The sequence below is a fragment of the Meles meles genome, chromosome 3 (assembly GCF_922984935.1).
Source record: "Meles meles chromosome 3, mMelMel3.1 paternal haplotype, whole genome shotgun sequence".
Taxonomy (NCBI): Eukaryota; Metazoa; Chordata; class Mammalia; order Carnivora; family Mustelidae; genus Meles; species Meles meles.
This window is the reverse complement of record NC_060068.1, coordinates 117,731,673-117,759,662: the sequence shown is the minus strand read 5'-3', so window position 1 is coordinate 117,759,662 and position 27,990 is coordinate 117,731,673. Positions and strand designations below refer to the sequence as shown.

The 27,990-nt window shown below is 37.5% G+C and overlaps 1 protein-coding gene across 1 annotated transcript in view; it reads left to right on the top strand.

The window, feature by feature from the left end:
- The window catches only part of LMNB1 (lamin B1), a 52,681-nt gene that overhangs the window by 5,867 nt on the left and 18,824 nt on the right, over positions 1-27,990 (top strand). The window contains exons 2-5 of the mRNA XM_046000831.1: positions 20,206-20,362; positions 20,971-21,096; positions 23,984-24,154; positions 25,528-25,653. Of these exons, the coding sequence (XP_045856787.1) occupies positions 20,206-20,362; positions 20,971-21,096; positions 23,984-24,154; positions 25,528-25,653 (580 nt within the window). The remainder of the gene's footprint in view (positions 1-20,205; positions 20,363-20,970; positions 21,097-23,983; positions 24,155-25,527; positions 25,654-27,990) is intronic.

The following is a 27,990-nucleotide window of genomic DNA, read 5'->3' as shown; positions in this document are numbered from 1 at the left end:
TGATTCAGTCCAAACTTACTTATATTGATTGGAAACTTTTTTGGGGATCGATTTCTAAGAATGATGCTGAATGTCATCAGTCAACACAAAAGGGGAAGATTAACTTTTCAGAATTTCAGTATTAACTATACAGGGAAGCTAGATATAAGAGAATTAAGTTAGTTGGTCAGTTGTTTAGTAACTAATTTTGTGGATGCATTTTTTTTTCCCCCAGTGATATGGGTCCACAGTTTTTTATGTAAAATCCTATGGCTAGGTGTGTTCTGAAAGTAAAAACACTTTCCATTTTAAGAAGGTAATGTGTATGTACTATTAGGATACCCCCAGTGGGGTTTGGGGGGTAGTGTATCTTTTCTGCAAAGAAAGATATTAATAGTTATAGTAAGTAGAGAAAGTAGAGAAAGACAACTAAAAATAGCTTCATGTCCATTTAGGTCAGATTTTGTCATCAAATGAATTAATGAAAATATTTGGTTTTAGAAATTCTGGAAGTGTATAAAGGAGAATATGGATTTGTGTTTTTGTTTGTTTTTTTTTTTAAAGATATTATTTATTTATGTATTTTAGAGGGAGAGCACATGAGTGGGAGTGGTGGGAGGGACAGAATGGGAGTGAGGGAGTGAGCTTGATCCCATGACTTTGAGATCATGGCCTCAGCAAAACCAAAAGCTTGATGCTCAACTGATTGAGCCACCCAGGTGTCCCTGGATCTGAGTTTTTAAATTTACTGCTTTTTATTAAGTTCACTGGATTCATCAGGTTCTAGAAGTTGTCTTTTTTTCCTTGTTTGTTTTGTGGTAGATTTCAAAGCTTGGAAAGGTGCAAAATTAACTCTCAGGTAAGTTTCTCTTTTTGAGAGTTATGAATTAGAAAAGTGGTGATGGGAGCTCGCTGGTATATAACATATATAGTGGATGCTGTAGGATTGTTTAAGATGCTGAGCCAGTTTTACTGTCCCTTTGTTTAAAAAAATTCTGAAAAGAATGTCTCATGAAAAAGTTTAATGTTTTATAGATATTAGGCCTCAAAGCCAGTGTTTTCAAATTAATCTTTGCGATAATGTACAAAATCTAATGATTTAAAGCACAATTTCTTGCCTTTTCAAAACAAATAATGCTTCTTTTTAAATATAATTTCGTGAAAATAGGAGTTTATTTTTTGTCCAAAGAGTGTAATGTTGATTGTGTTTCTGTATGGTATTCATATACCTGAAGATTTGTAGACTTTCTGTCTCCATTCCCAAGCACCATTGCTTTGAGGAAGATGGATTTGCAGTTGAGGGATTAAACCTATTTGTATATTCCTTTGGGGGAAAATAACATTCTTTTGATTTTACTTTGTTATTACATTAGTAAGGAAACTTCTAATGGGAAATTTGGATTCATGTGTTTTCATTTAAAAGTGCATACTGGGGGCGCCTGGGTGGCTCAGTGGGTTAAGCCTCTGCCTTCGGCTCGGGTCATGATACAAGCGTCATGGGATCGAGCCCCATATCGGGCTCCCTGTGTGGCGGGGAGCCTGCTTCTCCCTCTCTCACTCCCTCTGCTTGTATTCCCTCTCTCGCTGTGTCTCTCTCTGTCCAAAAAAAAAAAGTGCATACTGGTACTTTATGTGCTGCTAACAAATGTATTTGGGACACTGTCAATCACAATAGTATGAGATTGGTAGTATCAAGAGTACTGCATGAAGTTGCAGCTTCTTATTTTTTGTGACTTAAGGCAGGTACTTAAATTCTTTGAGTCTGCATTTCCTCATCTGTATAATTACGATTAGGAGTGAGTGGTAGTTTTCTGAATCTCAGGAAGAAATGAGAAACTTAGACCATTATTTAGCCTGGTATTTATTTGTGTCATTAATAATGGATGAATTTTATCCAACAGTATTTGGATAAAATATTGCTAATATTTTAGCAAGGAAAATTGCTAAAATTTTAGCAGTTTTAAAGAGTACTGAAATGTAAATATAATAAAATAATTTTTCCTATTACTTTCCTAGTGGGGAGGGTTGTTGGAATTTACTATATATTTGGACTTAGTACATGTACACACATCCTTGGTTGGCTTTCTATGTATCTTAGTCACTGATAGAATGAAATTTAGGAAATGTTATAAGGTAAACAACACTACAGGCTTGATTTAACATTCTTATTCAGTTTTCACACCTAATGTACTAAATGCTAATCTGTTTTAGGGGATTTTCTTTGTATATAGGATGATTAGTTGAAAAACAGGAACCTTTATTTTTTACTTGTCTTTTGTTTATGTCCTTATTTTGTTCTGGTAGAAACAAGTTGACAGTAACACCCTGACCTTAATGCAAGAGCTATAAACCTGCATGTTAAAGTTAATTTTCAGGGGAATAAATGGAAGGATGAAGCCCCTAGAATTGGTGTTAAAGTCTAGGTGGCAAATCCCAAGTAATTAAACTGTCATAACACTTCCTTCCTATGCTTTCAAAGGATGTTTGGTATGGTAGAGCAAGATATTTTTTGGAGTTGTTGGAATTTAATCCCTAGGTTTAATCCTTTTAACTGGATAATCTTGTAGTGTACCCAGATTTAAGAAAGTAAACACGGAATTAAAGATAAAGCATTATAAAAATATGCTGCTGATTCTTTTGTACCCCCTCTGCACAATCTGTTAATATCTGTCCTTTAATTTGTATAGAAGACATCACCTCTGGTATGTCTGAGTTAGAGACCTTTAGAATTTTATGTCATAAGTGTACATCTCTTTCATTCAAAAATAGTGAGATTGATTGAGACAGAGGCATTGAGTGAGTGATGGAAGCCTAACTGATGTTGGGATCTAAGGAAGTTTCCTAATCAGGATTTTTAACTTCTTTTTTTCTCTGTAGCTCTGTGGTAAGGGGATTGTGTATTGGCTGTTACATTTGGGGAAATTAAAAAAAAGCTTTTAAAAATTAAAAAAAACATTTTTTTAATTAACATATAATGTATTATTAGCCCCAGGGTAAAATGAGCTTTTTTATTACACAAAAATTATTATGTTTGTTATTGAAAATTAGAAGAGAAAGGTGAACACCAAGAAGAAAATTAAAATCACCCTTAGTTCCATAAAAAAGTGCTTAAGTTTTTCTCTTAATATCCATATTACTAATAAAAAAGTTTCTTTTTTCTTTAACAAAATAGTTCTTGATAAATACTGGTATGTAATCTTTTTTCATGGAACACTACTTTACTTGTCAGTAGTTTACATTTACAATAGTAAATGTACTATTCTATCATTTAACACATTTTAAAGATACATTGATAACTTTATCAGTCACTTAGCTTACTATGACCAAGGATGTATGCTTCACAGTGACTGCTTATCTCCCCAGTTTCTCAGAGGCCTTAGAGTACAACAATTATCGTCTTCTCTCTTGCTGACAGTATAACAGGTTTTTTCTTCCGGTTAACTTAGTGGTTAAATGTTAACTAGTTTACTGGTTAAATGTTAGCCACTGGATAAAATAATTACCATTTTGCCAGTTTTTGATGCCATCAGCAGCAGATGGAGTCCCATTTCCTGTTTAGAGGAATTTAATTTTAATTTTGGAGATTCTTTTTAGTTTTTTTTTTTTTTTTAAGAGGGGGGTAGTGGGGGGAAAGAGAGAGAGAATCCCCAGCAGGTTCCACACCCAGCACAAAGACTGACATGGGGCTTGGTCTCAGGTGGTGACTTGAGTGGAAATCAGGTCACAGGCGAAACCAACTGAGCCACCCAGGCGCCCCAAGTTCTTGATCATTTTTATATTGTAATGCTAATGTTGGCATAAAGGGGTCAATCAAAATGCACATTATAATCTTCTGTTTTTGTTGATACTTTTGATGTAGCCTAGATGTTAAATACTGTTTTCCTTAGCTAATCTGTTTACTTCGTCCTTTTAAATTTTAACTTTTTGCCTTCATGGCATGTGAATTTATTGATCACAGGTAGAATTAGAACTCTTTTGCTGCTAGAAGATGTCTTGGATCATTTGATCTAACCAGCTTATTTTGTGGATACAGAAATTGAGACCTGCGGAGATTAAAATAGTTGTGCAAGATATGGAACAGAAAGTGCTAGCATTGACTTCATGCTTAACATGTTCGCCAGGCACGATGCTAGATGCTTTATGGACACTGTCTTTTAAGCCTTATGATAACCCTGTTTGATGAATGAGGAAACTTGAGGCTCAGAGAACTTAGCAGATAAATGGTAGAGCTGGAATAAGTCCTAGTTCTGTCTTCTAGCATTGCCAGATCATTTCAATTATTTTTTAAAGTAAACTCTGTGCTCAACATGGAGCTTGAACTCATGACCTGGAGATCGAGAGTCACATGCTCCACTGACTGAGCCAACCAGGTACCCCCTTCCCCCCTTTGTCATTTCATGGAATCCCAACATCAGGACTGTTCTCTGGGTTTACCAACCTGAAGCAGGTCCACCATACACTGTCATTGCACTGGGACTTGAACCTTTACATGGGACAGTTGATTTTCAGGTCTGTTTGGTTGTTACTTTTGCAAATGGTACTGGATGTGTTTTTCTCAGTGATAGTTCATAGTCCCCAGTAGGTAATTTTGGATTTGTCAGTAGAGTGCAGAAACGGAAGCAGCTGTTTGAAATACTGATTGATGGCTTCCTTTGCTAATAAGGAAAGGGTGAAGATGAATTACTGAAAAAGACTTATCTTCTTTCTTCAAAAGCTACTTTCTTACCTTACTCTCGGCCTTAATAGTAATTTTAAGAGGAATTAAAAGTTCTAAGTCTTCAAAACTCATGAGAGAAATGATTTTTTAAAAATTTAAATTAAAAAGATTTTTCTTTGAGAAATGTTCATTTTTTATTCATGGATTTGTAGAATAGTACTATATATGCCAGGCCTTGACCCAGATGCTGGGAATAGATGGGGCGCTCAGTCCTTGTTATCATGTTGCTTACAGTTTTGTGGGCAAGGCAGAAAACGAACACTATGCTATTGTGATACTGTAAATGTAGTACATTGGTACAGTGTAATAAGTGTTATGATGGCAGGTATCCACATGGTGCTCTGGAGGAAACGACTACCACCTAAGGCAAACTAGGAACCTTTTGAAGTTTTGGAAGACATCCCAAGGGAACTGGGGAGGCATTGAAGTCTGAGCTAAGTGTTGTGAGCTAAGTAAGTATGAATTGGCTGGAAAACATTAGGAGAGGGTGTTTTTGTGAATGGCAGTTAGTTTCATTTAACTAGAGCAATATATATGTATGTATGTATGTGGTAGAGGATAGAGGACAGTTGAATTTTAATAAATGAGGAACCTCAAGGAAAAAGTGACATGAATAGATGAATGGTCTGGCCATTCTGTGGAGGAAACAAAGAGTAGAGGTAAAACATCCGTTAAGGACACTTGGGAAGTTATGAGGTGACCCCTAAATTCAGATAGGCAGTGGGAAAGGACAGAAAGTGGATTTAAGAGATGCTAAGCATGGGAGATTGGGGAGAAAAGTCTAGGGTGACTCTCCTCTGCCTGGGCACCTCAGGAGTGTTGCTCTTAAGAGCGTGATGGATAGGGAGCTGGTTTAGAGGACCCGCTCCGGGTTAGTGGTGAATTAGTGGTGTTTGTTGGACTTGTTAGCTGGCAGTCTAGAGTACTTTCCTGGAGTACTTTTTCTTTCTCTTCTGAGAAGAGACTTTGAATGGAAGTATAGTTTTAGGAACATGGTGATATTTGCGGATAAAGACAAAAGAGAGGAGGGGCAAAGACATGGAAAACATCTACATAGGAGGATTAGGTAGAGAAAGCAAAACCCATACTGGAGGTGGTAAGTAATAGAAAAGTAGAACAAGGGTTGAGTCATAGGACAAGGAGATTTATGAAGGAATGCTAGTGTAGTTTTGGTCGGATAAGGCCTAAAAGTATCTATTAACTTGGGTGGCTGGAAGATTACTGTTGATGGTGAGGAGTGCCTAATGCTATTAAAGGGCAGTAGGATCAAAGGAAGTGGGATAATTAAGGAAGGAGTGGGAAGAGATTGTGAGATCACTTGTACAAGAATGTTGGCTCTGAAGAGGAGACATTCTTAAAGGTTTATTAAAGTAGATTTTGAGTTGAACTTTATATCATAAAACATTGGGTAGGGGACCAGAGCACTTACCTTTCTGATAATGCACTTCACCTCCTTTGCTTAAAATTAAAACACTTGAGTAGCTTCTAGGATAAAGACTAAAACTACCTCAGTATTACCCAATTGGAGAGTGACCATGAAAGTTAGTGTCCAAACAGGGGTACTTGTATGTGTGAAAGAGGGAGCTATAAATTATGCAGGGACAACTGGCATGAATGGAAATTGTCCTGGGCAAACTGGGACTTAGTGGTCATCCTCCCTCAAAGTTCTTCCCTGCATGAGCTGGTTCCTTTCTGATTCCAGCTTCATTTCTCACCATACTTGGTCTTGCTCTTTTCCCTCACTGTGAAGTCCTTTATTCAACCCTGTTTACCATGCTCCCTCTTAATAGCAACTTTGCAAAAGCGCTTTCCTTTGCCTGGACTTCTTTCATCGTTGGGTTAATTTCTTATCTCGCAGATGTCCACTGTATCCACTTTTTAGGGAAGTCTTCCCTGACTATCAGATGTTTTTGCTATGAGCCTTAAAAAACAAACCAACCAACCTACGACTACCCAGCAGTATGTATATGTGTGCATAATTTAAGGACTAACAGTTCACTCAAGGCTGCTCATGAAAAATACTACCTTCATTTATTTTCACTGCTTGTTTGGTATTTATCTCTGTATCTAAATGACATTATTGACTTTGTGCTATGGAAGATGGGAAATTGAGTTCTTCATTCTATTATCCATAATATATTTGCTTCCCATTATCCTCCTAGTAATTACATTTTAGTTTAGATTGGTTTAGATCCATTTTTGGTTTTTAAAGTATTAATTCAGTGTGTTGCTACAAATGCTTCTTTAACACCAATTAGCTCAAATATGGCTTTTAAGTACAAAGGTGATATTATTGTAATTGTAGGTTGTACTGGTTTATACATGACTTTTTCTAGTAAAGGGGAACTGGAATATCAAGAATAGAATTCATGGGGGCCTGGGTGGCTCAGTGGGTTAAAGCCTCTGCCTTCAGCTCAGGTCATGATCTCAGGGTCCTGGGATCGAGCCCTGTGTGGGTCTCTCTGCTTCCCCCCCTTCCCCGCTGCCTGCCTCTCTGCCTACTTGTGATCTCTGTCTGTCAAATAAATAAATAAATAAATCTTAAAATAAAAAGAATAGAGTTCAAAGGTAAGAAAGCCTTCAGTTCCACTTTCAACTCTGTTTTGTTATTTTATTTTTATTATATTTAATTTTGAAGATTTTTTATTTATTTGAGAGAGAGGGCACAAGTGAGAGGATGAGCGGGGCGGGGGAGCAGCAGATGGAGAGGGAGAAGCAGACTCCCCACTGAGCAGGGACTCCCATATGAGGCTTAATCCCAGGACCCTGAGATCATGACCTACGCCGAAGGCAGACCTTAACTGGCTGAGCCACCCAGGCACCCCTTACTATTTTTTATTTCTTAATTGAAGTATACTTGACAGACAATGTTACATTAGTTTCAGGTGTACAACATAGTGATTTCACAATTCTGTACTTAGTGCTATGTTCACTACAAGTGTAGCCATCATCTGTTACTATATAACTATTTCAGTACCATTGTACAACTGTTACAGTACCAGTGACCTTATTCCCTATACTGTACCTTTCATCTCTGTGACTCATTCATTCCATGACTAGAAGCCTCTATCCCATTTCCCCTCTGCCATTTTGTCCACCACTCCCCCATGCCGCCCTCTGGCAACCTTCAATTTCTTCTCTATATTTATGAGTCTGTTTCTGCTTTTCAGCTTTATTTTAAGAAAATCCAAAGTGAGTGCCTGTTCCCGGGATTCCCTCTCCCAGAGAGGTGCATTCCCTTTGCTCTTATAGGCAGTGGTGTGTTCAGAGCTCTGCTTCTGTCTCTGTTGTCTCCGTTCCTGTAAGCCAGCATGACTCCTCCTGTGCATTTATAAGCATCTCTCTAGGTAGTTGGAGCCACGCTAAACTCCTTACCAGGGTTGTCCAAGCCCTCTCCTGAGGTACTAATCATTAATTATTGATGTTTCTGCTGGTGCTCTGGCTACAAAACTGCATAGGGTTTGAGAGGGCTGTTCCAACTTTATTTTTGCATTTGATCTATTACTCTAGTGTCTGCAAAATTTGAGTTCTCAGGAACACATACACTGTGTTTGGCAGCCAAGCCTGTATGTACTCTGAACATAATCTCCAACAGAACTCATTAGAGTATTACCCTTAGTTTTTCTTCCCTGTACCACCTTTCGATTACCTATGAAAATAGTATTTTTCCCACTTAGTTTTGTCTCATTTATATAGAAAGACTTGATACCGTTAAAACATCAAGTTATTTAGAATCATGAGGGTTTTTAAAATTTGTTTTAATTTTTATTTATTTATTTATTTATTTATTTATATATTTTTAAAGATTTTATTTATTTGACAGACAGAGATCACAGGTAGGCAGAGAGGCAGCCAGAGAGAGAGGAAGGGAAGCAGGCTCCCCGCTGAGCAGAGAGCCAGATGCGGGGCTCAATCCCAGGACCCTGGGATCATGACCTGAGCCGAAAGCAGAGGCTTTAACCCACTGAGCCACCCATGAGGGTTTTTTTTTTTTTAATTAGTTTTATGTTATTGAAGAAATAGCATTCAGAGCCTTGTGCTCTTCTCTAGGCAAGTTGTATTGCCTAAACATTGATAGTTTGGATATAGAATTTTAAGTTGTAAAGTATATTTCCTAAGAATTTTGAAGGCATGCTTTATAGTTCTCTAGCTTTTGTTGCTAAGAAGTACTGAGTGAAAAATTTGAAAAGTTTGTAGCATCTTTTTTTAGGTCCAATTCTAAAATTAATTTCTTTCTTTCTTAAGATTTATTGATTTGGGCACCTGGGTGGCTCAGTTGGTTAAGTGTCTGCTTTAGGCTCAGGTCATGATCTCAGGGTCCTGGGATCGAGCCCCCTGTTGGGCTCCCTGCTACTCCCTCTCCCTCTTCTTCTGCCCTCTGCTTATGTTCACTTTCTCTCTCAAATGAATAAAATTTTTTTTTATTCATTTGAGAGAGAGAGAGAGAGGCACCAGCACACAGGCAGGGGGAGGGGCACAAGGAGAGGGAGAGAGAATCTCAAGCAGACTCCATGTCCAGTGTGGAGCTGGATACCGGACTCAATCTCATGACCCTGAGATCATGACCTGTGCAGAAACCAAGAATTGGATGCTTGACTGACTTCACCACCCAGGTGCCCTTGGTTCTGAAATTTCTTAAGGATGTTTGTTGGTATGGATCTTTTCTTCTTCCAATTTGCTTGTCACATGGTGATAGTTTTCAGTCTGGAAATTCATGTCCTTGGCAACTTTAAAAAAAATGATTTTATTCATGATTTTCTCCTATTTTATTACTTTCTGAGACTCTTGTTATTCAGATGTTGGACTTCTTAAATTGATTCTTTAGTGTTCTTATTTAAAAAAATTTTTTCTCCTGAATACTCTCAATTTTATCTTCCAGTTTTTGCTGCTCTATACAAATTTTTCATAACTTGTACTCTCTTGATGTTTCTTTATACTGTCGTGAATAAATTTCATGGATGCAGTACTTCTCTTACCTTTTCAGAAGTCTTTATTTCCTTCCCCGTTCCTTTGTGCTCCACGTTAATTTCTTTTTCTATTTATTTAGGTCCTTGCATGTGTTAGTGCAGGAAATGGAAACCATTAGATATTTTAAGCAGAAAAGAAAGTGATATGGAATGCAGGTGCTTGGAAAAAAATCATTAGAAGGGTTAGAGGTGTTGGAATGATGCCTAGGATGCTATAGATTTTGGGAGCTTTTATGTCTGAGGCCACCACTGGAGCCACTGAACTTTTAAAAAAAAACAGTGTGTAGCTACAGTTCAGGATCAGGAAGCTGCCACTGCTGTTGGTACCAATACCTGCCCCATGACACCCAGCAAACTGGAGAATGAACATTGGACCACTGTTTTGGAGAAACTTCAGACCGCAAAAATGTCACATAGCAGTGTCTCTTAGGAGGAGCGGTGCAAAATTTCCCCGAATGAAATAGTAGCAAACCAAACCTACCCCTTTGTAAAAGGAATACATACTATCACCAAGTGGGTTTTATCTTGGGAATGCAGGGTTGGTTCAGTCTATGGGTCAGTACTGCAATAAACCATATTACTAGAATGAAGGACAACAACCATCTCAATAGATGCATAAAAAACATTTGACAAAGTATATTGCTCTTTCATGATAAAAATACTCAGATGAGGGAGGGATAAAAGGAAACTTCTTAACCTGACAAAGAGTATCTATAAAAAATTTATGGCTAGTATCACACTTAATGGTGAATACTGGGTGCTTTCTTCCTAAGATCAGGAACAAGACAAGGATGCCCAATCACACCACTTAATATTCAACATTGTACTGGAGTTTCTAGCTGGGGCAGTTAGGCAAGTAAAGGAAATAAAAGGCATCCAGATTAGGAAAGAAGTGGTAAAACTGTCTCTATTTGTAGATGCCATGATTTCATAGGAAATCCTGAGGAATCTAAAAAAACCAAAAAACTTCCATATCGCTTACAGATATATTAGAGTACTTCATTTTCCTCCAAAATCCCACCTGCAAGAGATTCTGGAAAATGGCATTTTTTAGCTTTCCAGTTTGGGAAAGCAGAGGTGGGAGGGTGGAATGGACGTTGGGTGAGTTAATCCACATTGAGAGTTTTTCTCAGAAGTTTGATGACTCCTTTATACTCAGGAATGATGTTCAGAATCTGATGGAAAGCTGTGTGCATGAGTGGGGCTTCTTGAGCAAGCTTCACTGTGGATGAAATGGCAGGATCATTTCATTGGGAACACCTACTGTCAGTGTTTTCGGTTTTCTGCGGTTTAGCTGCCTAGCTTACTGTGAGCTCTGGGAGGTTGAAAGGGGATATCAGCATCTGTACAAGTCCATCGAATTCCCTTAATTTTGTGGTATGGTACTGCTGCCTTTGGGTGTGTCATGTGACTGCCTGATCTAAGATTGTGCTTACTTTACTTAGTAAACTTTTCATCCTTTGCCATGTTGGATGAGGGTCTTTGGGCCCTGGGGCGTAGTATGGAGTAGTTGTCTGCCTCCTAATAGATTTTCAGCTAGTTCTACCTCAGAGTTACCAAGGTATATCTTGTTATCAACAGCATCTGTAGTATAAAGTAGGTTAGTTCTCAGGTATCCCTGTGTCTGGCTTAGGATTGAGCACTCTTGTGTTGGTCAGGCTCATTTTCACTCATTTCACATTCGTGTTCAGCTTCCACAATTTTGTCATTTCCTCTTTACTTTTTCATAATGGATTTGTGCCTTTGCTGTTTTAGTTGGGTTTCTAGAAGGGGTAATAATGGAGTTGTGTTGAATGTGACATTTCTATCCAGAAGCTATATCATGTACTCCTTTTTTTTTTTTTTTTAGGACTATATTTATTTATTTGACAGACAGCAAGGGAGAGGGAACACAAGAAGGGGAAGTGGGAGAGGGAGAAGCAAGGTTCCCAGTAAGCAGGGAACCTGATGTGGGGCTCAATCCCAGGACCCTGGCCGAAGGCAAATGCTTAACGACTGAGCCAGCCAGGCACCCTATATCATGTACTCTTATAGCACTCTGTACTTTTCTTCTCTTTCCTAGCACTTGCTGAGGAGGTTTGCTGACACATTTAATGGTTGACTAAGATAATTCTTTATGATTGATTTCCTTATGAGAGTGGATGGGGTTAGTGTCTGACTTAGTTTCCTATTGTATCAGTACATTTTTCTAGCACTCTCTAGGCTCTCCTAAGATAATTACTGACTTAGTGATTACTGTTTTTGTAGGAGGCTATTTTCCTGTGAGATTGGGTTGCATGAAACCCATGGAGGAGTAGTAAAATAACTAATCATATTGTTAATTTCTAACTGATTATTCTGGTTTAATTTTCTTCAAAATATTGCATACCTCTTCCACATATTAGTTTATTATGTGCCTCTACCTACTAGAAAGTACCTTTCATAAACACAGGGACTTGTTATATTTTGTTCACTGCTGGTTTCCAAGCCCTCAGATCAATGGCCTGGCACACAATTGTGGTTATTGATTGTTTTTTTCCCCCTAAGAAGCCATTTTCTATTAGGATTTAAGCTCTAAGCATGCCCTGTAAGCAAGCACAGAAGTAACTATATATGCGAATCTCTTCTCAAATAAATGGTTCTGTGGTCCATTTTAAGTCTTATTTAGTATTTTTCCTAATTATAAGCTGATATCACTTAGGGTTTGCCTGATTCTGATTAGGTTGTTGCTAATTTGTTGACTGTTTGGTTTATTGAATGAATAGCAGAATTTTGTTACCGCCAGAAATTATCCATTGCAGCTTTTGAGTTTGTGCGGAAAGCATCTTAGTCTTTTTACTAGCACCAGAGGAGACCATGTTAGTAGAAATTAAGATCATAGAACTTAGTAGTAGAAATTTTGTGTGTTACATTTATCTTAATTGCAGGGGAATTCATTAAATTTCCACAGTAAAAATATTGTGGGTCACATTCCTTTTTCCTTTGAAAGGCAGGATACTTTGGGGACATAATTGAAGCTGGCGAATGAATGTTGGAGCAGATGCATATTTAATATGCATTTTGAGTCTGTAATTATGAAATAGTTTAAAGACAGAAAGTTTGTGTTTGGACTTAATAATAATCCTTACGTTAAATTCAAAGTGAAGTTTTGGTTTTTTTTTTAAGTCTGAACCATGGCTAGATAATAAAAGTCATGTTAATTTTGAATGCTAGGTGTGAAGAGAGCCTCAGAAGCTATATTGATAGTCACTTGAATAATTGCTCTAGTGTTGAATGGCATTCAGCTGCCACCAGATATGTGTTCAGAAGAACCTTACGGGACATTAAAGCACAGAGCTCAAACAGCTGGGCCTGATTGGCTTGGCTGTCCATGTAGAGTAGGTCTCTGCTGAGGGATTTAAAAATCCCTTGTTTTATGGTTATGATTAGAGATAACAGTTTCATATAGAGTAATTTCTGTTATGTTACCTGATTGCAGGGGAAAAACTAAATGGCTTTTTCCTTTTATCCCCTGTAATTTATATGTTTTCCTAAATAAGAATGGTCCTGAAATGATGTTAGTGCTGAGTTAAGAAAGGCAGCTGAACAAAGAAAGGGTGTTGTTGGCATGGGTTTCTTGTGTTCTTTTTCATTTTCTTTTATCTGCTCCTTTCCATCTAGGATATTACAATATGTGCATTAGGGGAAATTCTCAATCTGTATTTGTTGAGTGTCTATTATTTTATAAGATGAACCTGACAATGTGTAATAGCTTCTTACAATTGCTGGAGGTGATCTAAGCAAGCAGAGGGTTGCGTAGTATTTTGCTATAGAATAGTATGAGTGAAATTTAAAACTGACTGAAGAGTGGTTTGTTTTTGGTTTTCTTAAGCTGTTCTTTTGCCTAACATGTTAAAGCAGTAAAGCCCCACATAATTATATTTCAATTTTTGATCTCTATAAATATGAATATTTGTCTAGTTTTTTTTAATTTATAGCTTCTAAAATTCTATATTTTAAGTCTATCAGTATTATAACTTGGATGGATTTTTTTTAAAAGATTTTATTTATTTATTTGACAGAGAGAGAGATCACAAGTAGGCAGAGAGGCAGGCGGACGGGGTGGGGGTTGGAGGGGGACAGAGAGCCTGGATGCTGAGCAGAGAGCATGATGCGGGGCTTGAGACCATGACCTGAGCCGAAGGCAGAGGTTTAACCCACTGAGCCACCCAGGCATCCCAACTTGGATTTCTATAAGAACACACCTTTCCAACAGATTTTAGCAGGCATTTATTGAACTCTTGTCCACTTTTGGATATATGCAGTATAATAATATTTGGTGAATTTCTTGGAAATGACATATACTATCCAGAAACTGTTAGGCCAACTAAGAGGTCATCTATAATTTAGGTCTCTTACTTTGAATTGCTTAATATAACTCTTTGTACTTACATTTCTGTAATATGACAGTCAAGAACAAAAAACAAAATTACTTGAGAAAATACTGAAAATTAAGGCAACTGTAAAAGAAGAAAACCAGACCCAAGCATGTTACAGTTCCTGTCTTGAAAGTGAACACAGATGCTTTGTTAACAGATACATTACAGGGGCGTCTGGGTGGCTCAGTGGGTTAAAGCCTCTTCCTTCGGCTCAGGTCATGATCCCAGAGTCCTGAGATTGAGCCCCGCATCAGGCTGTCTGCTCAGCAGGGAGCCTGCTTCCTCCTCTCTCTCTCTCTGCTTGCTTCTCTGCCTACTTGTGATCTCTGTCAAATAAATAAATAAAATCTTTAAAAAAACAAAACAAACAAACAAAAAAACCAGATACATTGTAGGTGATAAAGAGAAGCTAAGTACCTCAGCTGAGCATTTGTGATGTAAACTGACCTGTGTGAGCAACAAAATGTAAACAGAAGGGCAGTAATTTCCCATTGCTTAAACTATTTTGTAATGAGTTTCGGATTATGTTCCAAGTATGGGTCCCTGTAAGTTTACTTTTAGATTTCTGTTACATACTAGTTATTTGTTCCCTGTTTAAGTGACTAATCTAACTTTTCAAGTGTTTACAATTACAATATAATTACTAATTCATTTTTAAGTAGTTACTGTCATATGCTTACTAGATCTTGAGTGGTTTTCTCTGTGTTATGTATATGTAGTGTGACTTTATTTAAAAAGTGCTCTGGGCCGGCTGGGTGGCTCAGTTGGTTAACTGTCTGCCTTCTGCTTGGGTCTTGATCCTGGGGTTATAGGATCAGCCCGGCACTGGGCTCCCTGCTCAGTGGGCAGCCTGCTTCTCGCTTTGCCTCTGCCACTGTCTCACTCTCTCTCAAATAAATAAATAAATAAATAAATAAAAATCTTTAAAAAATAAAATAAAATGTGCTCTACATTTATTACCTAGTAATGATATGTTTCCCCAAGAGCTACATTGAGCATTCATTTTCTAGTGACTCTAATTGAGTGCATTTTTGAATCTCCCATTTCTTCATTGGTGGGGCTTGTCGGCGTTGGATACACTTAGGCAAATGAAGAATATTGAAGGAGTAGGAGACTTGTTCATATGGAAGGGGTAATACAAATATCTAAGCCAGTTCCAGCACTGAGTTCCAGAGCCATATAGTTCAGTGCAGAACCCAAGGTTGAAATTATAATCCTAAAACAAGTCAAGGTCAAAGAGGTGGTAGGCTGGAATACCAAGATGATGAAAGCAGTGAAGTATAGTGTTGTTGCTGGTCGTGGGGGGTGGTCAGGAGTAATTCAGAAAGTGGCAAGTAAGCAGATGTATTTAGGTTAGCCATTTAGGCCTCAGGAGATAGTATGGATGGGTCCCAAAGTTTATTGGTAGGTACCAGGTTCTTTTGGGAAGGTACCTCCATGTTGTATCCTCCAAGCTATGGCTGTTACTCTTGAGTCGCTATTATAGAATGTTAACAGAAATGTAAGTGTAGGGGCGCCTGGGTGGCTCAGTGGGTTAAGCCTCTGCCTTCGGCTCAGGTCATGATCTCAGGGTCCTGGGATCAAGCTCCGCATCCGGCTCTCTGCTCAGCAGGGAGCCTGCTTCCCCCCACCCTCTTTCTCTGCCTGCCTCTCTGCCTGCTTGTGATCTCTGTCAAATAAATAAATAAAATCTTGAGAAAAAAAAAAAAAGAAATTTAAGTGTATCCTGTCAAGCTTATTATGTTTTTAATGGTCAGATATTTGATTAGACCTGGTTACTTATTATGACTGGTGAAATTGAAGTTTTCTTGAAGTGAAAGCTAATTATTTTTATAAAGGGATGAAGTTCTCCATTAGAATGGAGTAGTGTCAGTTACATTTTATAAAAGTTTTCTTGGCTGCATTTGGAGTTTTGGTTCTTCTGTAAATATCTACTGTAAATGGGTGTGTTTTTGACTTAAATTCAGCAGTGTGCATATTTCTAGTGTTAGATTCACATTGTGAATATAAATGAAAACGTAGGAAGGTGTCTTTATCTCGAGGTGTGGGAATAGCTTAGTCAGGGTAGGTCAGCAACACTGAGCAAATCCAGTTAAGAAATATTGTCCAAGAATAATGCCCACCAACCCCTTAAGTGATAGCTTCTCATAACTTTGAATTCTTAAGTTGGGCTTTCTTCCAGGGCATTGTCAGATGTGACTCTGCTTAAGTGGTGGCTGCAGCCAATTAATGTGTTGTGTATGTTTTAGGATGTCATTTCTGCAGGTTTCTGTACTGACTAAAGTGCTGATAATTAGATCAGGACTTCCTGTGTCATATGTAATGAATGAACAATAATGATACAGTTTTAGAACTATGATAAAATTATGTAACTTTCTGCATGCTCCCCATGTGTCCTTGATATTGGCAACTTAGGTGCCATATAAAACTCACTGATTCATAGCTTATTAGATGGAGACTTGCATGTAGTCTTAATAACTTTTTTATGGTAATTGGTAAGATGAAAAGGAGGGCATCTGGGTATGTGAATTTTAGAGATTATAGAAGTATAGTTATTTTTTTCTTCTAGGAAAAAACATACTTTATATACCATAAAAAAGCAGGGTAACTTTCTCTGGGGAGTGTATGGGGGAATTTCTTTTAAGAATTTCCAAAATAGGGATGCCTGAGTGGTTCAGTGGATTAAGTGTCTGCCTTTGGCTCAGGTCTTGATCCCAGGGTCTTGGGATCAAGTCCCACATCAGGCTCCCTGTTCAGCAGGAAGCCTGCCTCTCCCTCTGCCTGCCTCTCCCCTTGCTTGTACTCTCTCTTTCTGACAAATAAATAAAATCTTAAAAAAGAAAAACAACAAACAATAACAACAAAAAGAATTTCCAAACAAAACAAAAATTTCCAACAACAACACAAAAATTTCCAAAATAGGGCGCCTGGATGGCTCAGTTGGTTAAGTGCCTGCCTTCGGCTCAGGTCATGATCCTAGAGTCCTAGGATCCCTCTTGAGCCAGGGCACATAAAGTTAGCTTTTATTTGCAGTTTTAAGTACATTTTCAGCTTCTGATTTGTATCTGTCTACTTTGTTCTCTTATGTGAAAGAGCTTTAAAGAATTCTGTTCTTTAACTAAAAATACAATTCTTTATATTCTTTATAGAATATAATTTATATATTATGTATAATTATAATTTAATTATATTCTTTAAGAAATTAATTCTTTAAAGAATTTATAATAGAATAACATTTTTACAGATTAATAGTAGTATAAGCAACTAAGAACTTGACACCAGTTTGAAGTGGTGTCATTGGTGGCTCAAGGTACCACAAATTAATAAAATTAATAGCATATCCTACTCTCATCCCCTTTATTCCATCACTCCTTAGTCTTTTTTTTTTTTTTTTTTTTTTTTTTTAAGTAGACTCTGTGAACGACATGGGGCTTGAACTCACTACCCTGATATCAAGGGTCAGATGCTCTACGGACTGAGCCAGCCAGTCACCCCCACCACTCCTTGGTGTCATTTGGTCTTGATTGTTGTTGAAGAAATTACCATGTTCTAATTATTCTTAATGTTCTTAATTTTGGCTTCATGTATTTCCTGTGTTCTTCTAGATGTTGTGTGGTGTCTTTGGCTTGCAGTGTAACATTCTGAATTTCAAAATGTGCATGTTTTTATTATCCATTAAATCAGTGATACCAAAGAGAACTTGCAGTAGCCTTTAATATTGATGGAGTTTTTAAAATTCTGTATCCTTCCTGGTGGGCTGTTTTGGTTTCTGGGAAGCACAGGTTGACCTTGCCAAGAAATATCACATTTGGAAGTACCACATTATGATCTGATATTTAAATATTGGGCAGTGGTGGATTGGATAGTGGATAAAATTTTTTTGTACTTAACTTTTGTTAAGCAACTTTAAGCCACTAGCTTTTGTGAATAATGTGTAATACTCTATGAAATATGATTTTGTTTTAAATCATATGTTTTATGACATGTATTCCTGCCCAGCTCTGCTCATTTATGTAGCGGGACAGAATTGTTCCTCACAAGCAATGATTCTGTTCTAATGAGTTCCCAGCTTTAGAACCCAGCCCTTCTATGAACTGGACATTTTTTTTTTAAGATTTTATTTCTTTTTTATTTGACAGACAGAGATCACAAGTAGGCAGAGAGAGAGAGGAAGGGAAGCAGGCTCCCCGCTGAGCAGAGAGCCTGATGCAGGGCTCCATCCCAGGACCCCAGGATCATGACCTGAGCTGAAGGCAGAGGCTTTAACCCATTGAGCCACCCAGGCGCCCCGAACTGGACATTTTTGTTATAAATTAATGACTGTATGGGGTTGCTTTTTTTTTTTTTTTTTAAACAGCTGATTTTTTTTCTCCTCCTAATTGAATCATCAGTGAAAGGATGCCATCTTGTGGTTTTGAAAAATACAGGAATTAAGAAAAATACTGATAGAGGACTGCTGAGATTTTATGTATATAGTTGTTTTATGATGCCAAAACGAGTAAGAGAGGAATACTATTAATTCTTCTCTTTAAATTATATGTGCTTATCTTTTGGGACAGTAGTTTTCTTCATTTTATTTGGATAATAAAAGATTATTTTGAGAATTCCTATTAACTGAAGATTCTTCTTCTAGCACATTCTCAAACATCAGTTGTAGAAATGCTCTTCTATAATATCTGTTTTAATTAAGAATTGTTACTGAGGATTTTGGTATTAAGGCTCTCCCAGGGCCACCAATTAATGATAACAATTATTTGGAATGAAAAAAATTCTGTCCTTTAAACAATTATTTGTTTAAAGAATTATTTGACAAAATATATCCAAAGGAAATTTTATTCTATAATACAGAACTACATTTAATAAAAAGTGATATTTATTTTTCTGTTTGTTCATTTAAAGATTTATTTATTCATTTGAGAAAGAGAGAGCTCGCATGCTTGAATTGGGGCAGGGCGGGTAGAGGGAAAGAGAAAATCTCCAGACAGACTCCCTCCTAAGTGCAGAGCTCACCACGGGGCTCCATCTCACGACCCCGAGATCATGACCTGAGCCAAAATCAAAAGTCAGATGCTTAACTGACTGAGCCACCCAGAGGCCCCAAGAAGTGGTATTTTAGAAGAAAAAGAAACCTCAATTCAAACCTCATTTTTGTAATTAGTAGAAACTGAAATAATTTTTCCTCAACATATTAGGAAGGCCCTTATCTGTAAGTTAAGGAAATCTTAAAATAACATCTTATGTAAGAAATGGAATGTATTTTGCAAGCTTGGGACCAGTGACTTCTTACATAATATTGCGGGAACTTATATAAAATCAAACAGAAACAGACTCAGATATGGAGAACAAATATGGTTGCCAGAGGGGGTTCAGGTTGGGTAAAACAGGTGAAGGGGATTAAGAAGTACAAACTTCTGGTCATAAATAATTCTTGGGTATGTAAAGTACAGCACAAGGAATATGCTCAGTAATATTATACCTTTGTATGGTGATATATAGTAGCTGTATTTATCAAGGTAATAACCATTTTGTAAATGTGTATAAATGTCAGATGGCTAGGTTGTACACTGAAAACTAATGTAATACTGTATATCAACTATACTTCAAGTAATTCTACATGATAGAACTCTAAATTCTATACTAAGAAGAATACTAAATTCTTCAAGAATTTCTACATAATACATCAAGTTGTAAAATTACTTTTTAAAAATAACTTCATTTTTATTTCTTTAATCATTTTGTATCTTGATTTATGTCTCCTGTACATCTTGGTTTATAATATTAATTGTATTTTAAAATAATAAATACCCATTTCTTCAAAAACATTTCTTGCTAAAACATGTAGTGAGTGTCTCTTTATAGAACATGAAGGGCATATGTTCTTATGCAGAGAACACCAGGATTCTGGAACATTGGCTCTGTAGACTTCTTTGATCTAGAGTCATTAGTAATCTTGGAAGGGAGATCATTGAAGGGTAAAGTTGTTATCCACCAAAACTCTAGATTTAATGCTCCCGAATTGCTCTGCTAATTTTAGTAGGCTATAGCAGCCTTTATTTAAACTGCATCTTTTGTTTCCCCTTTGACAGAGGAGGCTTCAAGTCAGGGGTATAATTTGATGTCTTGCACTTTTTCAAATTTCTTACAGTTATGCTAAGAAAGAATCAGATCTTAATGGAGCCCAGATGAAGCTTCGAGAATATGAAGCCGCACTGAATTCTAAAGATGCAGCTCTGGCCACTGCACTCGGTGACAAAAAAAGTTTAGAGGGAGATTTGGAGGATCTGAAGGATCAGATTGCCCAGGTAAGGCAAACGCTGGTCTTAAGCCCTGTTGGGAGGTTAATTCCCCATCTGACTGGGCCGAGTGATTTGATTTCTGAATTAACTTAAAACATTTTTTATTTAAAAATTAAAAAAAAAAATTTATGGTTTCCCTGAAGGATAGTCTTCAGTAGCTAACATGCAAAGTATCTTGACCTCTCAGTCATTTTATCTGGGTCAAGCAGATCTTACTGCTGCTCTTCTTCCTTTCTCTTGTGCTTAAGCTCTTTCTGTTTCTTGCTCTCAAAACCTGTTTCATTCCTGTACCAAAATGTAGGAAAAGAAAAAGTCCTAACATTGCTCCACACACAGGAAGAAGTGAAAGTGGTAGCTAAAATCCTTAGTAGGTCTTTGTCCATTACTTGTTGCCAGTTACAAGATCTGAGAGGTGTTTCAGTGTGGCACTCTTGGTGGGACCAGCATTTGGACACATGGTTCTGTGATAAAGGTTATAGTAAGAGACTTTCATACACAGATAAAAGATACAAACGTTTTATTTGTGATTTGATTCAGTCCATAAGTATCTCTTAAATTCGTTACTAAATAATTGCTATGTGATTTTTTTTGTCAATTCTTTTTCTGCATATTAGTTGGAAGCCTCCTTAGCTGCTGCCAAAAAACAGTTAGCAGATGAAACTTTACTTAAAGTGGATTTAGAGAATCGCTGTCAGAGCCTCACTGAGGACTTGGAGTTCCGTAAAAACATGTATGAGGAGGTAACTATACAATTTTATTTTTTTAAGGAAAGGAGGGATCCTAAATGTTTTGTTTTAACTATATAGTAAAAAAAGGGAGAAATTTTAATAGGTAAATTATTCAAGGTATCATTGCTAAAAGGTTGTATACAAGAACTCAGACTCTTGCAATGAAGCGATATGATTTCACTTTATCTGATTCCTAAGGGCTTGGTCATAGCAGTTAATTACTCTAAACCTGTTTGAGTATTTGTATTAGTTGTCTCTTGCTGCCTAATAAATTACTCTAAAATTTACCAATTTAAAACCACAAATCTTTATTATGTCACAGTTTCTGAAGGTGGAGAATCTGAGAGCTGCCTTCCTGCATGAATTGGATATGTTTTAGGGTCTCTCATGAGGTTGCAGTCAGGGTTTCAACCTGGACTGGAGGAACTGTCTCTGAGCTCATTCACAGGTTGTTGGTATGAAGAGTCAGTTCATCATAGGCTTCTCCCTGAGGCTGCTCATGCTATGGCTTTCCAGAAGAATGATTGATGAGAGAGAGAGGGAACACAAGACAGAAACCGCATTGTCTTCTGTTACTTTTTTAAATTAATTAATTAACTAATTAATTAATTAATTTGACAGACAGAGATCACAAGTAGGCAGAGAGGCAGGCAGAGAGAGGGAGCAGGGTAGAAGCAGGCTCCCCGCTGATCAGAGAGCCCGATGCGGGACTCAATCCCAGGACCCTGGGATAATGACCTGAGCTGAAGGCAGCGGCTTAACCCACTGAGCCACCCAGGCACCCCTTCTGTTACTTTTCTAAGCCTAGAAGTGATGTACTGCCACTCTTTATCACATAGACCAACGATGATACACTGTGGGTGGGGATTCTATAAAGGTGTGACTGTCAGGAGGCAGCTGTCATTGGGGGCCACCTTGAAGGCAGCTACCCACAGCATTTATAGTTAAATATATATATTTTAAAATAGTCTCTGTGGTCAAGCCTTGGCAGATGAAGGTAGCAACTTTTGCCAAAAAAATAAGTAATAAAATTAAAGGGGAATGTATATTTTCTCAAAATTGAAGAGGATTGGAATTAACCCAGGGTATGGAACCTGTAGTTAAATACTAAATGATTTTAGAAGTAATATAAATTTGAGAACAGCAACTAACAGTTACTTTAAAAATGGGGAATTATTATAGAACTTAAATTTTCTTTTTGTTAATTGGAGAAAAAATAATAAAATAGAAATTTAACTATTTTTACAACTACATTCTATTAAAACATATGGGTATTGGGGCACAGTGTACTTACTGGACAAACAGACTTTGGATAACTCTGAGTCATTTATTTAAAAATGAAATAAGTAATACCTGCTCTTTTCTTTTGGGGGAGGTGACAATCAAATGGAATATTTTGTGCAGAAGTTCCCTGTACGCAGTATAGTGAATACTATCACATAATTGTTAACTACAGTTTTGTTTTATAAATGGAGGCATTTTTGTATTAAGTTGACTTATATTTTTGTTTTGTTTTGATAAAATTGCTTGTGATATATCATTACTTAGTTTTTATGCTATGTGTGGACTCCTGTATCTTTAAACCAAGAGTAGGGTATTTTTTGTTTGTTTATTTGCAAGTCACTGATTCTTTATTAAATAATAAAATGGCACCAGCAAAAAGTAATTGAGTATTTTTAGGTTGTGTAGCATCTTTGAATTTTTTTTCATCTTTGAATATTTTGATGTTTGCCTTTTTGAGAATGAACTTAAAATATTCCTCTTCTTTTTTATTTAACATAGAGGGTATAATTCTATTCAATAAATATATTTCAATTCCTATTATGAGCAGTTAAGGGAGTGAGAAACAGGAAGAAGGAAAACAGGAAGAGGAGGAAATGAGGTAGATAAAGGGCAAAATTATTTGTTGAACTAAACCTTATATTTGCATGATTTACGTGTCATTTGCTTCATTAAATGTATATGAGCCCTGGGAGGTTAGTAACAGAACTGGAATCTGAACCCTGGTTTTTGGATTCTGTTAAGTGCATTTTCCTCTGCAATGAGCAATTAAAAGAAAGATGAAGAAATGCCTAGGGAGTCATATGCAGGAAGAAGACACAGGAACAAACATCAGTGGGTAATATCCCCCTCTTGTGGGCTCTTTAATTATTGCCATTAAAGACAAATCTGTTGTATTTTCAGAGCTAGAAGCTGGAATGGAAATTTTATTCTTGGACTGGGGTTCCTAGCCATTTTAGTTTTGGATAGTCCTTAAAACCTGAATTGAAGGACTATGCCTACTAATTCTGTTATTTAATAGTGAATGGTCTTATGTACTTAAGAGAGTAAAGTAATATTGGTAATATGTTTCCATATCTATTGATACTGATACCTTAGTACCAGCTGTTAACATAAGGCACCTAAATTAGCTTGCTTTGCCTATTGCATTCTTAGTATGTTTAAGAAAATAGTTTTATTAAGCATAAGTCTTCTAGTTAGTTTTTCTGAGCAGCAAGTTCAACTTTTCATGTGCATTTTTTCTGGAGACATCCTTAGGATCATCATCATACCAGTTTAGAAAAACAATGACCATTCAGTGTACATAGTGTATGATTTTTCATGGTAGTGCTGTAAGGCTTCCAGGCCATTTCTTGTCTTCAGAGAAATACATAGCTATGCCACTGATAAGAAACATAAAATTCCTAGGGCTTTAGCTGCCATCCCCACTTCTGTCGTTGGTTCTAGCTCAAAAATCTTATCGTTTGAAAATAAAGGCAAAAATAGGTCTGTTCACATGGCTGCTCTAGGACACACCCAAGGAGGTGGGTTTTAATACTTCATATGGCCCTGATGTTGCAGAGACGTGTCCCAGGGCAACTGTGGTAGGTAACTTGGTTTTCTGTGATCTTTCCCTCAGGAGATCAATGAGACCAGACGGAAGCATGAAACTCGCTTAGTAGAGGTGGATTCTGGACGTCAGATAGAGTATGAGTACAAGCTGGCTCAGGCCCTTCATGAGATGCGAGAACAGCACGATGCCCAAGTGAAGCTGTACAAGGAGGAGCTGGAGCAGACTTACCACGCCAAAGTGAGCGGTCTCCCCGAGTGCCCGGAACCCTTACCAAACTCGCCCGCAGGAGTGTGATTTGATATCTGCTTGGTTCTAATTTTCTTTAATGAGTTCCCCTAGTCTCTCTGAAAATATAAAATGGACTTAAAAAAATTTTCTCTCAAGTAAATGTTACTAGAAATTATTCAAAGAAAGTAGAGTTATTTCACTTTTATCAGAGATTAAGGTTTACCTTTCTGTCCGATCAGTCACATGTGTCATGTCATAATAGTGAACCCTAAGCCTCTGAAAATACTTTTCTTCCCACAGCACGTGCTGATTCCGCTGTCCTATGCATCCAGTTAACCATGAGTGCCGGGCAGCACCTCATCAGACTTCTATGGCGTCACTCTACTTAGTTTGTGACTGCCACACTTTAGGCCAAGTGAAAGTCTCTGAGATTTCTTCCTCTGCCACTTTTACTCATTTAAAAAATATTCCAGAAACTTCTCACGTGTGTACACGCAGATCATGCAAAAATCTTTAACACCAGTGAGTACAGGCTTTCCTAGTAAATGGTTTTATCCCAGTGTGTTAAATGTGGCCTGATTTGATTAAAGAGAGTTATCAGTGAAGACTTAGAAAATTAAGGTCATAGAGGTGTTGTAAACAATTTCTATGAATGGCCTCAACTGTTGATGTTGCATTTAATCCATGTTATGAAGTAATTGGCTAATGAAGCCCTACATCGGATTGTCTAACACTTACTTAGTGTTAGGTGTTGTGCTGGGCAGTGAAGGAGCTGAAGTCTGAGGCAGCTCAGTCACCTAGACTGTGGCCCCAAAGGAAGCCAACAAATAGCCAACAAATGTGCCTCACACACGTGCAGAATGGAATGTTATGGGCATCTGGAGAAGTACAATGTTTCTATCTAAGGGGCTATTTTTTGCTTCTGAAAGGAAGTGTTTCTCTTGGGACATAATCTAAAATTAGTACTTTCTGTTTTTGATTTTATCTTCTGTAATTAGATTTGGTGGGTTAGAGATATGTGATGTTTATTTTCCTATAGACATCACCCACAGTTAAGTTGCTACTACCCATTCCCCTTACTTGCAGTATTAACTGACACATTAGAGATATAATGGGTGAAATATTTAAGTAATACACTTTGGAGAAAGACCCAGGTGTATTACCATTGTTAAGCACAGGTACTGGGAATTGAGCCTAAAGTCAGAAAGACTGAAGAGAATTCGTACCACGTCAGCAACTTCATGATGCTTTTCCTGTTTCATCAGCCAGTTACCGACAGGGCTTAGGTTTGAGATGAAATGCCTTGAAGTGAATCATACTTCCTTATTCGTTTGTTCTAAGTCACTAGGTAAGACTGACTGTTGGTTTGTTTCTTCTTTTAGCTGGAGAATGCCAGATTGTCATCAGAGATGAATACTTCTACTGTCAACAGTGCCAGGGAAGAACTGATGGAAAGTCGTATGAGAATTGAGAGCCTTTCATCTCAACTTTCTAATCTCCAGAAGGAGGTAAGTAAGCATCTTCCTCTAAGAAGAGTCCAAGTTGCACGTGAAGGCCGCCTTCCCCACTGTCGTCTCCCTGCTTTGCTCTGCCTGTTGTTACTTTTCAGAGAGCACAGTATTTTCTGCACTCTGGTTGCCCAGCACTTTCCCAATGTTTTCATTTTGCAATGCATAAACGTTCTCTGAGCATGACCATTATTCCTGAATTAATAGATTATCCAGAGCTCAGGAGGTTTCCCTTAGGAAGTAATATGCCGGCTTATTTCTGGGGCTTATCCCTGGGCCCAGATTTTCTGAGCCATCTAGCAGCCTCATCTCCATACTCTTCCTGACGTATTCCTTTTTCATCACATTTGGAAATCATAATAGGAAAAACACACAGAAATTGTTTGTGAGTAGTAAATGCTTTGCTATCCTAGACAGTTCTCTTAGTGTTTGGACGCCTTACTGATCAAGGTCATGGGAAAGTAGCATTAACGGCGCATTAAGAAATTAGTAACTACTTTAGTCTTTGGTACACCCGAGTGACAAATGATTGCATTTCTGGTTGTGCTGACTGAGTGTTTGTGAGTGTGTGATGGTGCTCTTTAGGTGCAGCTTGGGCAGTGTGCATGTGGAGATCCGTGTCTGTCCAGTGGTCCTGTTGGTGTGGACACACAGTGCACGAGCAGCTACCTAAGTACTCAGAAGGCTTTCACTATCTACTTCTCACCTTAATTACTTGAGAAGAATCTTCAGCTTCCTTTTCCCTTCAGGGAGATTTTTATTCTAAATTTTCCGCTTAGGAATAAACTTTGTTTTATCCTTGACTAAGTTTTTCTTCCTTTTTTTTTTTTTTTAGTAAAACTTTTTCTGATCATAAAACTGAAGATATTGTGGGAATTTAGAAAACAAGGCAGACAGGGAATTGCATAAAATCGGGTAATGTAAACAAAATTAAAATAGAAGCTTTTACATTGCCTCTATCACATGTGCTTTATTATTTGTAACATAATCTAAAAGATTATTTTAGACCTACTTTGTCCTGATAGTATTTTGAACTTTTCCTGTAGCACTAGAGCTGGAAGGATCTTTTGAGTTCACTCAGACACAGACCTAGGTGAATTTAATTACTTGCCCAGAAGCTATAGGTTGATAGATGGGTTTCTCTTCTAGTTGCCAGTTTTTCCTTTTACCTCTCACTCTCTTCAAAGATAATCTTTTTTCCATGGCACCATCTTAATAACTACCTTTCCAAAAAAAAGGTCCTGTGTTCTTACTTCGAGTTGACATTTACTACTTTTCTCTGTTTAATAAATTATATTCTAGTTATCCCCTTTCCCTCAATTTCCCATGTCCCTACCTTTTTTTTTGGCTGCTTTGTATTCCCCTTGATGATGCTAGCTATAGAGGTTTTATAGACTGGGGCGGGGCAGGGCAAGGGGGCGGTCTGAGACTTGCCTGCTGTTGGACAGTGAGAAGCTGGGAAACTTGGTAGCCATGTTTCCCGACTCAGGTTCAGGGCTGTTTCCCTCTTGGCTTGTAGGTTCTCTTCCCATCCTTGTAAGGTTTTTTGATTAACTTCTGACTAGTGGTGTTTAAATGATGTTAGGTGGGGCCCTGGGAGTTTTCAGGAGCTAAGACCTTATGAAATAGGAGAAGTACCTTCTTCAGCCAGAATAGTTTTAAATTTCTCTGTCTTTGGGAGCCGAGGGGAGGGGGAGATGTCCTTTCCTCTGTTCATTATTAATACCAGATTCTATAATAAATAATATATCTTGAGGAGTATCTTCATTAGTTGATAAACTTTAGCCTCTTAGATCATAAAAAAGAAAAAAGCCACCCCTCTTTGTATTATCCCATTGTGTATCTTAAAAGCGTTTGGTGTTGTGTCATACCAGTTTCATCATGCTGCCTCTTAGGCCATACAGTTTCCTTTTGGTTATATGACTCACGTTAGTGAAGTACCCCTAAAACTTTATTTAAAATAGACATAGCCTTGGGGCACCTGGCTGGCTCAGTCGGTAGAGTGTGTGACTCTTGATCTCAAGGTTGGAAGTTTGAGGCCCATGTTGGGTACAGAGTTTACTTAAAAATAAAAAATCTTAAAAGTAAATAAAAAAATAAAATTGGCATAGTCTTTAAAATGCTGACTCCAGAAAATTTTAAATTAAATAGATGGTAGCAGTATTATGTTTTGGAGTTAAGAATTTCATATATTGCTTATAGCATTTCTGTTATTTCTGTCTGGATTTCTGACCGGTGAAATTAATTGGTTGGTCACGTCTATTTGGCTTGTGGAAGACTCCACTGGCATTTTGAAAGCACCTCTCAGTTTTGTTTTTTTAACACCCAGACTGGAAA